Source organism: Carlito syrichta, unplaced genomic scaffold (assembly GCF_000164805.1).
Source record: "Carlito syrichta isolate Samal-C Ts95f unplaced genomic scaffold, Tarsius_syrichta-2.0.1 Scaffold305043, whole genome shotgun sequence".
NCBI classification, from domain to species: Eukaryota; Metazoa; Chordata; class Mammalia; order Primates; family Tarsiidae; genus Carlito; species Carlito syrichta.
In genome coordinates, this window is record NW_007249139.1 from 370,130 (window position 1) to 383,112 (window position 12,983).

Sequence of the window (12,983 nt, forward strand, 5' to 3'; positions counted from 1 at the left end):
ATTGGCCGCTCCTGGCCACCGCAGCCTCGACCTGGTGGGCTCCGGCAATCCTTCCGCCTCAGCCTTCCAAGTAGCTGAAACTACAGGAGCGCGCTACCATGCCTGGCTAATTTTTTAAAAAAATTTATTGTAGAGATGAGGTCTCGCCAAGTTGCCCAGGCGACCCCATGGGCTCAGGCAATTCACTCACCTCAGCCTCTCAAGGCGCGGGATTACAGGCGGAGCCACAGAGCCTGGCTGATTTGTATTCTTTATAATAAAACTATAACAGTAAGTTTAGCACTTTCTGAGGAGGTAGTGGACCCTTCTCCCCAACTTGTAGCCAGATGTATAGAAATGCAAGTGGTTTGTGGACAGAGACCTGAGGCTGATGCCTGAAGTGAGGGCAGTCTTGTGCGGAACCACGCCCTTAATCTATGAAGTCTGCGATAACTCTGGGTAGAAGCAAAATTGTATTGCAAGCACCCACTCAATATATGTCAGACAATGAATCTAGACACCCAGCTATACATAACAGACATGATTCCTGACTGATTGGGGCTCATAACTTAGAATAGATACAGGTAAACGAACACAATTATAAACTGTGATAAAAGTAAAGATCTGAAAGAGTATATAGCCCATTTCAAGAAACAATGCAACATAGTTCAACATGAAGCTACTCTTGTGGGAAAAAAAAATTTTTTTTTTTTTTTTTTTTGAGTTGAAGTCTCATCCCGTCACCCAGGCTGGAGTACAAGGTCACGATTACTGTAACCTTGACCTGCTGGGCTCAGGCAATCCTTCTGCCTCAGCCTCCCAAGTAGCTGGGACTCTAGGAACATGCCACTACGTCCAGCTAATTACTTGGCTTATTGTAGTGAAGAAGTCATCTCACCATGTTGCCCAGATAGGTCTCGAAATCCTGGGCTCAGGTAATCTTGCCTTGGCCTCCTAAAGTGCTGGGATTACAGGTATGAGCCACCGCACCCGGCAGAAATCATTTAATATCAACTAAATCTGACCACTTGAGTAGTTGCTTGCTCGAGACAAAGTAGCAATTTATGAATCTGTGGATAATTGGGTTTCACATCTTGTGAGGCGCAAAGATGTCAAGGAGCTGAACTGAAGCTCAGTTGTACAGAATGAAGCAGTTTCTGGGGGTTTCCTTCATCTGAAATAGATCAGGGCTAAAAGGGGAAGGATACTGATAGCCTCCTAATCAAAATCAATAACACCTGACAGTAATTGTTTTCAACTTTACCCTCCAAAAATCTGTAGTATTTGGTTCCTTTACCTGACAGGAACTTGGAAGTAACCAGAAAGAATGCCAGATATTTGTAACAGGCTTGTGAATTCAGACCTTTCCAGATACAGGATTTAGAGTACCTGTGATAAGTGACCTATGATAAGTCCTTTTTCTGCTTGTTAATTTGTCGATCTAGTGAAATTGGCAAACAGGGCAAGGTATATTAAATACTACCTAACAAGTGAAGGCCAAGGGGAAAAAATATTACCATGCATGCCGTGCTCCAAATGTCAGCAGGGGTATTATAGCCAGATCCTATTAGAACTTCCAGGGAACGATACTGCCTTGTTTGAATATCTTCAGTGAAATGTTTGTGCTGAGAAAATGAAGAAGGAAACAATATTTTAAAATTCATTCATTTCACTTAGCTTATTTCCTTTTCCTTCTTTTCTTTTTTTGAGTTGGAGTCTCACTCCATCGCCCAGGCTAGAGTGCAGTGTCACCCTCATGGCCACCCCAGTATCAACCTGCTGGGCTCAGGTAATCCTTCTGCCTCAGCCTTCCAAGTAGCTGGAACTACAGGCATGCACTACCATGCCTGGTTAATTTTATTGTAGAGATGAAGTTTCGCCAAGTTGCCCAGGCTGTTCTCAAGCCCATGGGCTCAGGAAATCCTCTCACCTCGGTCTCCCAAAGGGCTGGGATTACAGGATTGAGTCACCATGCCCAGCTCACTTAGCTTACTTCTTAAATATCTTTTTTATTTTTTTTAGTTAGGGTTTCACTCTGTCACCCAGGCTGGCATGAAGTGGCATGATCACAGCTCACCATAGGTTCGACCTCCTGGGCTCAGGCAATCATTCCATCTCAACCTCCTGAGTTGCTGGGACTATAGGTGTGTGCCATCATGTCCAGCTAATTTATTTTTTTTTGGTAGAGACGAGGTCTTGCTATGTTGCCCAGGCTGGGCTCAAGCAATCCTCCTGCCTCAGCCTCCCAAAGTGCTGAGATTCCAGGCATGAGCCACCACACTTGGCCCCTTAAAAATCATATTTATGCTATCAGCTCCAAACAACCCTTTGCCTTATACACAGCTACTCGAAATTAATTTTGCAAACAAATGAGTCTAAACTTAATACAGATTCGCAGAGTTAGGAAAAAACAAATGGTTTTTTTAAGATATGGAAAGCTATTAACCTAAATAAAAATTAGATTGTCTAAAATTAATGAATTACACTTCAACAAATAAACAACACTAATTTAGGCTCACTTCAAACTCTTCCTGGCAATGTGCTCATTATGAGAAATAAAAGATGTAAGTTTCAAGTTTGAAAAAACTTATAGCTTCTCTTCTGCCCAGTTTACTCCCTTCATAATAATATGAAATAAGTCATGGGGAAACAGAACATGTTAAGTACTGCGGGGATGCAATCAGCAAAACAACTGGAGTTTTGCTAACAAATAAACTGTATGAAAAAAAGGGAGAAAACTTCATACCAAAATTTCAGAGACATATCGCACAATTCTGCATTCATTTTTTTTTAGGTGACAACAGTGTCACAGTTAAAAATAATTACCCTTTAGAAAGTCATATTCAAGAATGAAAATAAAATGCCTGGGATATAATTCAAAATTATGTGGGGTGGGTGGCAGGGTTGGGATACAGATGAAAGTAGACTGGCAATGAATTTATAATTGCTACATGACACTAGTATAATGGCATGGAGTTCATTATTCTATTCTTTCTACTTTTGTATATGTTTAAAATTTTCTGTAATAAAACAATAAATGAGTAATTTTAAAGAAGCTTAGTATGGGGTCATATACAGAAAAAATTCAAATAATATGAAAATGTGTATAGAAAAGTGTGAAAGACAATTACCTAATCCAGTTGAAATTTAAAACCATGGAACAGTATTTGTGAAGAAGTTAAATTAGGAAGAGAAAGCTTTAGGTAGAAAACCAGTATACTTATATACTCGCTCATAAGCAGACCCTGAACATTTATCATAATACTATAAGAAAGGGATTGGCAGCAGTGGGACACTGCTAGGGGAGGGGAGGGGCACCCACACTTTACCTATACGATGACCAAGTATGTACCTAACCCTGAATTGTAACACACATTTTAAAAATAAAAAATAAGAGCGAAAAGAAAAGAAAAGAAAAGAAAAGCAGTATAGACCAAGAGATCCAAAGGGTACTGGACTGTTTGACCAAAGAGCAAAAAAGTACTCCATGTAGAAAGAACATCCCCAATAAAGGCACAGAAAGACACCTGTTAAAGACAAATAAAACTAATTGCTAGGTTAAAGAGTTTGGATTTCACCTAGCAGATATGAGAGTGCCACTGTATGTCTGAGTAAGAGAATGTACTGTTAAGAAGACTGACATGACATCGGAGAACATCATTCTGTTAATCCTCTGGTTGGTGGTCAGATTTAGGTTTGGTAATAACAATGTGAAACAGTGGTTGTGGAAATAGGAGAGGAAAGAGTTAAATTAAATCTAAGAACATTCACTGAAAGAATAAGCAGGGTTTAAAAATTCAATGGCTACATATGAGAGACAACTGGAAGAGTCAAAAAGAAACTTGAGGCAGAGGCCTTCAATGTACGTACAGGGCAACCCAATCAGATGAATACTAATTAGAAGACTACAGTAGGGTACTAGGACAGGCTCTTTAGGAAGAGGAACTTGAAAGAATACCCAATATATCTGTATATATTAATACCACTGGGTACAAGTATGGAGTTGAATTAAATGATAAACAGTACAAAGGTAACTAAGCAAATGAAACATGCACAAAGGAAAAGGAAGATATGTTCTGCTCAGTTGAGGATAGCATTAGAGTCTCAAATTAGAAAAACAATTAGGAATAATATAACCATGTTATTTATTAGAGATCTATAACTGTCTCTACACTACGTAAAGCATGAGTGATAAGCAAAAAAAGTTTAGTACAGTTGTCTGTAATTATACTTGGGGGATTGGTTTCAGGATCCCCCAAATATGCCAAAATCTGCACACACTCAAGTTCCACAGTCAGCCCTTTGGAACCCAAGTATTCGAAAAGTCAGTCCTCTGTATATGTGTTTGGTTGATAAAATCTGTGGACCCACACAGTTCAAAACCACGCTGTTCCAGGATTAGCTATATTTTTAAAAAATCAAGTTCTTTTAAAAAAATCATGTAAAACTCCATCACTAAATGTGAGATGCTGATGTGCTGAAGACATCAAGAAGTGAAATCTGATAAGGATCCAGCAGGGTGGTATACTCATGTCTTGTTGACCACTCTGTCCCAGTACCCAGGTCAGAGTATGTGCCGATATGTTTGCTGAATGACTGAATGGATGAAAAGAATGTGAGGTCATTTTAGCTGAGACACTGCTAGGTTTGAATGTTAGTCCTCTTTGAAACTCATGTACAAAGTTAATTCCTAATGTAACAGCATTAAGCGGTGAAAGAGGCTTGAGGGCTCTGCCCTCATGAATGGGTTAATGCATTTATGAATTAAAAGATTAATGGGTTATCACAGGGAATGAGTTATCACACGAAATGCCAGTTTGGCATGCTCTTACCCCTCTCACCATGTGACATCCTCCACCACATCGTGACTCAGTAAGAAGGACTTCACCAGATGTGGCCCCTTGGCCTTGGACTTCTCAGCCTCTAGAATGCTAAGAAATAACTTTCTTTTCTTTATAAATTACCGAGTCTATGGTACTCAGTTATAGCAACAGAAAATAGACTAAATGAATATATTTAAAAAAAGACACGCAGTGACAGGCATAGTGGCTCAAGCCTGTAATCCCAGCACTGTGGGAGGTCAAGGTGAGAAGACTGCCTGAGTCCAGGGGTTCGAGACCAGCCTGGGCAATTTGAGACCCTGTCTCTACAATAACTAAAAAATTTTGTGGTGGCGTGTACCTGTAGTTCTAGCTATTTGGAAGGCTGAGGTAGAAGGATTGCCTGAGTCCAGCATGTTGAGGCTGCAGTGGCCATGAGCGTGCCACTGCACTCCAACCTGGGTGACAGAATGAGACTCTGCTCAAAAAAAAAAAAAAAAAAAAAAAAAAGACATGCAAGTAATAGTTAAAGACAGATTATTTCTGCTGTAGTTAAAAAAAACAAACAAACAGGAAAGATAATACTTTCTGTATAAAGAAAATTGTGACACATGGTAAGAAAGCATACATGAAGGTGTTCCAATCACAAAGGTATAGAATCTTGAAACATGGTGTAGACAGAAAGCTGACAAGCATTTGATGTTTGTACAGTGTAATATTTGTAAAGAGCCAATGATTCTCAACAATTTTATTTATTAAATTTTACTAAAATGCCCACTAAGCAGTTACTATGAACCAGGCACTGTTCTAAACACTAATTATGAACAGAGTAGTAAACAAAAAAACCTCTTTTGTGATACAAGATGTTAAGCAAATAAATATATATTATCAGACTGTGCTAAGTATCATGGAGAAAAAAACTAAGGGGAGAAGGGAAGAGCAAGAAAATACATGAATGAATATGATAAAAGGGGTATGTGTCTAGAGTTGTGGTTGTTACTTATGTTAGTTGTTCAGTGGAAGATCTCCCTGATAAGATGACATCTGAATAGGAACTTAAAGAAAATGAGTGAGTGACACACATTATCTTGGGAAGAGGATTACAGGCAGAGGGAACAGTAAGTGTGTGTGCACGCATGTGAGCGCCATGGTAAGGACTTTGACAGTCATTCTGAAAGCAGCCACTGCAAAGTGTAGAGACTACATAACCTGACCTACATTTATGATAGCTATGTTGGCAGTAAGTCTATAGGGAGCAAGGGCAGCAGAAGGCAGAAAGTGGAGTTGTTGCAGACATACTTGCAGTCATCCAGATGAAAATAAGAGGGAGGACCTCAAAAAACCTGGAATTATCTTTTGAAGGGTGGGTCCTTTGTCGTACAGGCTTCCCCTGTTAGGTAAGTGTTCTAAGAACCCATTGGCATCAGTGTACCAGCTAGCATTATTGTGAGAGGCTGCGTTCGGCTTTGTTGAATTTTTTTTGGAGAATCTTTCGACATATTTGCCCATTTCATGATTGGTGATTTATGAGTGCACCTGCCCACAATGCACTGAATGTTGGCAGTTTCTGACCAAAATTGGCATGGCCCCTGTGCCTTGCCCTCCTTATTCACCTGATATTGTCCCAAGCAACTTTGTTTCCCCAGATGAAAAAAGTTTTCAAAAGGAAACATTTTGCTGATGTAGAAGAGATGAAACAAAAAATGGCAGAAGCACTAAAAGGCATCAGAATTGATGAGTTCAAAAACTGTTTTGAGCAGCAGAAAGAACATCTTGATAGGTGTATTACATCAAACAGAGACCACTTTGAAGGTGACTGAAGTTTAAGTATATAATACACACTTTTGGGGGTCCCTCCCCCTGTATATGGTGGCTAGGACCAGATGACAGTGTGATGGAGAAATTCTAATTACCTGGAAAGCTGTTCCACATTCCTATCAATCAGTGTGAAGCTCTGACTTTTTTCTAAAAGGTTATCATAATATTCTAGAATCAATATTGAAAACGAGGCACTTCTGAAATCTGAACCATTTCCTTTTACAAAACATAGGGCTGTTTGAAGTAGTGTCATTTATGTGCAAATTATTCTACTTTAGATTTAGAAAAGACATACATTAAAAATAACCCCCAGGCCGGGCTCGGTGGCTCAGCCTGTAATCCCAGTACTTTGGGAGGCCAAGGTGAGTGGATTGCCTGAGCATGCGGGTTTCAAGACCCACCTGGGCAACTTGGCAAGACCTCATCTCTACAATAAATAAAAAATTAGCCGGGTGTGGTAGCACACGCCTGTAGTTCCAGCTACTTGGAAGGCTGAGGTGGAAGGATCGCCGGAGCCCAGCAGGTGGGGGCTGCGGGTGACAGAGTGAGACTCCAACTCAAAACAAACAAACAAACAAACAAACAAAAACCCCCAAACTTTCTTAATTAGATACACAGTAAAAAACAATGGTATTAATAAAATAATGTGCCAATTAAAATGATATTCCATTATTTTGCTTTAAGATAGAGAAGAAAAACACTTTTCTGATTTGTTAAAGGTAGAATTGATGTTGGAGAGTAATATGACATTATACATAAAAAATATGTAATTATCTGTAAAAATAAGTAATATAACACTTTACATCAAAAGGCCATTTATAAAAGCATCCAACTTTTGACTTAGCAATTCCATGTTTAGGACATGTCCTAAGAACAACTAAACAAAGATTAATGCTCAAATATTCTTGCCTGGACACACTGGCACATTCCTGTAATCCCAGCACATTGGGAGGCCAAGGTGGGAGAACTGCTTGAGCCTAGCCATTCAAGACTAACTTGGCTAACATAGCAAGATCTCGTCTTTACAAAAAATTAAAAAAGAGTAGCTGGGTGTGGTGGCATGCGCCTATAGTTCCAGCTACTTGGGAGGCTGAGGTCAAAGGACGGCCTAAGCCCAGGAGGTTGAGGCTGTAGAGAGCTGTGACCGTGCCACTACACTCCAGCCTGGGCAACACAGACACCAGACTGAAAAAAGAAAAATTTTTTTTTGACAGCTTTTTGTGATAACCTTTTTTTTTTTTTTTTTAAACATCGGGAATACTATGTTACCAACTGAATTTTATTTAAATTATTCATTGATTAAAAAAAAAGTGTCCAGCTGGGCTCGGTGACTCAGCCTGTAATCCCGCGCCTTTGGGAGGCTGAGGTGAGTAGATTGCTGAGCCCACGGGTTCGAGACCCGCCTGGGCAGGCAAGACCTCATCTCTACAATAAATCAAAAAATCAGCCGGGCGTGGTAGCGCATGCCTATAATTCTGGCGACTTGGAAGGCTGAGGCGGAAGGATCGCTAGAGCCCAGCAGGTTGAGGCTGCGGTGGCTGGGAGCGGCTACTACACTCCAGTCTGGGCAACAGAGTGAGACTCCAACTCCCCCCAAAAAAAGTGTCCAAAACATATTAAGTGAATAAAGGGAAGAAAAAAGAGGTTACAGTTTATAAGTTAGATGCCAATTTTGAAAATGGGTAGGCGGGAGGAGAGGAGTATGAACATAAGTGTTGAGAGTATGAAAGTGAATGAGGATACATATAAAACAAGATTGGCCAGGAGGTGACATTATTGATTCTGGGTGATGGGTACTTGAGGTAGGGTAGAAGACTGTTTCATTACACCATTCTTTCTACTCTTATAAATATATTTGAACTTTTCCATAATAAAAGGTTAAAAATAAAAAGAGGTAAAAGTATTCACTAAAGTACTATGTGTCAATCTGAGTACAGAAGTGTAGAAGCTTTATTTTAGCATAACTAAGTCGAAATTCTCACTCATTCTCTCAGTTACTTCAAAACATAGCATTGGCCTTTGGTGGCTCATGCTTGTAATCCCAGCACTTTGAGAGGTGGAAGTGGGAGGATTGCTTGAGGCTAGGAGTTTGAGACCAGTCTGAGTAAAACAGCAAGACCTAGGTCTCTACAAAAAAACAAAAAAATTAGCCAGGCATGGTGGTGTGAATCTCAGCTACTCAGGAGGCTGAGGCAGAAGGATCCCCTGAGCCCAGAAGGTCAAGGATGTGGTGAGCCATGATCCTGCCACTGGACTCCAGCCTGGGTGACAGAGTGAGACCTTGACTCAAAAATAAAACAAACACAGAACTACAGTATTGAGATGAGTTTAACTTACCACCCAACATGCATTTCCAAGATCAGCAATCTTCACCTTGAGCTTTTCTGCATTTTTTGGCTCAAGGGGATTAACAAGAAAATTTCCAGCAGTAGATTTTCCTATAGACAACAGGCATCATTAATAAGACTGTTAAATGAACATAGAAATACTCAAGGGTAATAAAGCTCTCCAAGGTGAGAGCGATATGTTCAGGCTCCCAACTGACAACCTACAATAAATTTTCCAAAATAAAAAGAGCACAGCAACACCTTGAGTTTCTACAATTGAAAACTTCTGTCCTCACAGCAACAAATAAAATGATGTGCACCCAGTATATTATGAAGAAAAGTTAAAGTTAGCTACAGATTTACACTTCGAAGGTAACTTAAGACATCTGCTGTAAAGTTATAGTTACAAAGATGTTCATGTTGTGCAGGGAAGGAGTAATGGGGAAATATATCTGCACAGGTACCTTTGTTGTCCAGTGGTCCATTATGTTCTTGCTCTTGTTCATCTTCACAGGGTATCTCTGCCCGAATGCTTTCTTGAAGTTGGCTGATGTCCTGTTCACTGAATGACTGATCTACAGTTGAGGAAGACTGGCATACCATAGTATCTGACACCTCAGAGGTTATAGGTGTACAAGAGTCTGTTTCTTGAGATGTGCTGCTGTCTCCATTTTGGGAGCTTAGGAAAGTAGGTTCCTGCTTCAAATTTTGGACATCACAGTCATTAGCATTATGTAGATCCTCTTTAAGCCTCAATGTTTCATTATTACTGTTCTCAGTATAATTAATGGTTTCAATTACTCCATTGCAATTAATTTCTGCTGCACCACCCTCTACACCACGTTCCATAAGTGTCTGATCCTGGCCAACGGTACTTGACTCTTCTAAGGAGCAAACAAACAAAAAAGGGTGTATGTGTATGTGTGTGAATGAAAGAACAAACATTTCTCACAAGATTAAAACATTTTCTCAAACTTACACTGAGGGGCATAAAAACATGACTAAACATCTGAAACCTATTTATGGAAGGGCAAAGACTTTTATCCTTACCCAATTGCTAAATGAAGTCTGTGTTCCATTTCCTGAGAAAAGTTAGAAATTACATTTTAATATTACCTGCCTAAAGTCTATGACAAGATCTGTAACCTTATAAGGACACCCCCAGAGATGTGCTGTATGCATGAAACCACTATATTACTATTAACAATGATAAATTAATATTAAAATGTGCCATAAAGTAATTTTTTGTGATGCTCTATTTATACCAAGTGTTTCTTGGGTCATTTTATTAGGTGGGTTCTCTTTCAAGGGTCTTTCAACAGGACTCTCTGATTCTTCTTGCTTGTTTGGTCTTTTTTGCCCAGGGCCCGACTCTTTCTCCATTTCCTCAATTTCCTGCATTCGCTTCTCTAGTAATTCTGCCTGGCGCTTCTGCTTCTTCTTCAATTTCTTCTTCTTATTCTTTGACATTTTGTCAGCCTGGGCGGAGATTACAAACAGATAAAGCCTTCAGGTGGCTAATCCATTACCCCTAGTTGGAGATAACTATTAACTTTAATTATTTCCTAATGAAATTTCACTCTTTCCCTAACATAGCACTTACGTTTTTCATTAACTTAAAAGACGTGGATACTCTTATGAAACAAAATAAAAACAGAATTAACAATAAACTGTGATCTTCTGAGCAGCCTGTGGGGCTGGTTTACACTCAGACATTTATAGATGCCACACCAGCAAAAACTTACTGAAGGTGCAGGGGAATTTATTGGAGAAAACTATAGAAGCGCAGGAATTTTTTCCCCCTTGCTTTTCAAACTCTAAACAAACTGACTATTGGTAACAGAAGAATCCATGCCCACAGCCCATAGATCAGCATTAAATATAGAAACACCTTTATACTTACTGGTTTAGGTTGAGGAGCAGTACTGACTGAAAAGAAAAGAAAACTAAGTAAAAATCTTGGTATTCAGCAGGCAATATAAACTAAGACTCAGATAAGACATCCTACCAGAATGAAAGTCTTTCTTGTATAGTCTACATTGTAGGAAAAAAACTATTGTTTTTAAGTGACTTAAGTGGAGGCCACATATCTTAAAAGAAAACAGTTCACACAGAAGTTGCCAAACTTAAAATTTTTTTTTTTTTGAGTTGGAGTCTCACTCTGTCGCCCAGACTGGAGTGCAGTGGCCGCTCCCGGCCACCGCAGCCTCGACCTGCTGGGCTCCAGCTATCCTTCCACCTCAGCTTTCCAAGTAGCTGGAACTACAGGCGCACGCTACCACGCCCGGCTAATTTTTGATTTATTGTAGAGATGAGGTCTCGCCGAGTTGCCCAGGCGGGTCTCGAACCCGTGGGCTCAGGCAATCCACTCACTTCAGCCTCCCAAAGTGCGGGATTACAGACTGAGCGACTGAGCCACTGAGCCCGGCTCCAAACTTAAAATTTAAATAAATTAAATTCTTCCTTAGGCTGCATCAATATGTGCAAAAAATCAAGTTCCCACATCTGGTTTCCACTACTAAAGCTACTAAAATCACCTATTTTCTATTCTTACATACTGCTCAAAATAGAAAAAGAACTTACTTCACCCCTACCTAGGACTCGTCAGTTTAAAAGGGGTGACAGCAAGAGCTATAGTAATTTACAATACAGCATGTCAGGAATAATCGTTTAGCTTAGGTGGAAGATGGGCTCTTCAGTCTTCCTTTCTTTTTAAAATATTGGTAATTGTGGTTAAAAACATAACATAAAATTTACCCTCCTAAGCATTCTTACATGTACAGTTCAGTGGTCTTAACTCAATTCCCAGTGTTGTATAACAGGATCCCTAGAACCTTTTCACCTCACAATACACCAACTATGCCCATTGAACAACTTCTCATTTCCCATCTCCAGTGTTCCTTTTCAGAGGAGGTCTATGATAACTGATATTTCAACTTGAGGGGGTCAAGAAAGTCTCTCAAATATGCTTAAACTATTAAAACTAAAATCTGTATCTCAAATGGGAAAAAAAAAATCATAATCAAAGTTGCCATAATTTATTTAGCACATAACACTGTGTGGCAAACTATTAACTGCTTTACCATAAAACTCAATCCCAATAACTCCTGAATGAGGAAAAATGAAGTCAAATAATTCAGTCAAGGTCTTCCAGCCTATGATGAAGCCAGAATTCAAACCAGGTATGTCTACTCCACTGCTTAAATCCAAGCTCTTAATAGTAATGTTATCTTGCCCCTCTGCAAATCACTGATCCATAAGAGAGCATGTGTGATCATAGTAAGTGGTAAATATATCAAAAACCCTTTTACACAATACAAATTCTTTTTTTTTTTTTTTGAGTTGGAGTGTTACTCTGTCACCCAGACTGGAGTGCAGTGGCTCCCGGTCACCGCAGCCTCGACCTGCTGGGCTCCAGCGATCCTTCTGCCTCAGCCTTCCAAGTAGCTGGAACTACAGGCGTGCGCAACCACGCCCGGTTAATTTTTTGATTTATTGTAGAGATGAGGTCTCGCTGCCCAGGGGGGTCTCGGACCCGCGGGCTCAGGCAATCCACTCACCTCAGCCTCCCAAAGTGGGATTACAGGCTGAGCCACCGAGCCCAGCTCAAATTCTTTTTTATAATATACATACATGTTTGTACCTGAAAGACACAATACTATCTAGTTTTCTCCCTTGCAAATGGGAGCAAGAATGAGAACAAATAAGTATCTTGAAGGATAATATTTCTAAAATATTTTATTGTTAAATGACTGAGTTAGCTGAGCACGGTAGCTCAAGACTAATCCCAGCACTCTGGGAGGCCAAGGTGAGAGGATTACCTGAGTCCAGGGGTTAGAGACCAGCCTGGGCAACTTGGTGAGACCTCGTCTCTACAATAAGTCAAAAAACTAGCTGGGCGTGGTGATGCATGCCTGTAGCTCCAACTACCTGGAAGGTTGAGGCAGAAGAATTGCCTGCTCCCTGCAGGTCGAGGATGTGGTGGCTGTGAGCATGCCACTGCCCTCCAGCCTGGGCAACAGAGTGAGACTCCAACTCA

At 40.2% G+C, this 12,983-nt stretch overlaps 1 protein-coding gene across 2 annotated transcripts in view; it reads right to left on the bottom strand.

The window, feature by feature from the left end:
• SRPK1 (SRSF protein kinase 1) overlaps nt 1-12,983 on the bottom strand; it is a 78,953-nt gene that overhangs the window by 15,808 nt on the left and 50,162 nt on the right. For both annotated transcript variants that reach the window (XM_008061066.1, XM_008061067.2), the window contains exons 8-12: nt 10,848-10,873; nt 10,210-10,423; nt 9,409-9,828; nt 8,955-9,055; nt 1,497-1,604 (exon numbers count right to left, since the gene is read on the bottom strand). In XM_008061066.1, coding sequence (XP_008059257.1) covers nt 1,497-1,604; nt 8,955-9,055; nt 9,409-9,828; nt 10,210-10,423; nt 10,848-10,873 — 869 coding nt within the window. The remainder of the gene's footprint in view (nt 1-1,496; nt 1,605-8,954; nt 9,056-9,408; nt 9,829-10,209; nt 10,424-10,847; nt 10,874-12,983) is intronic.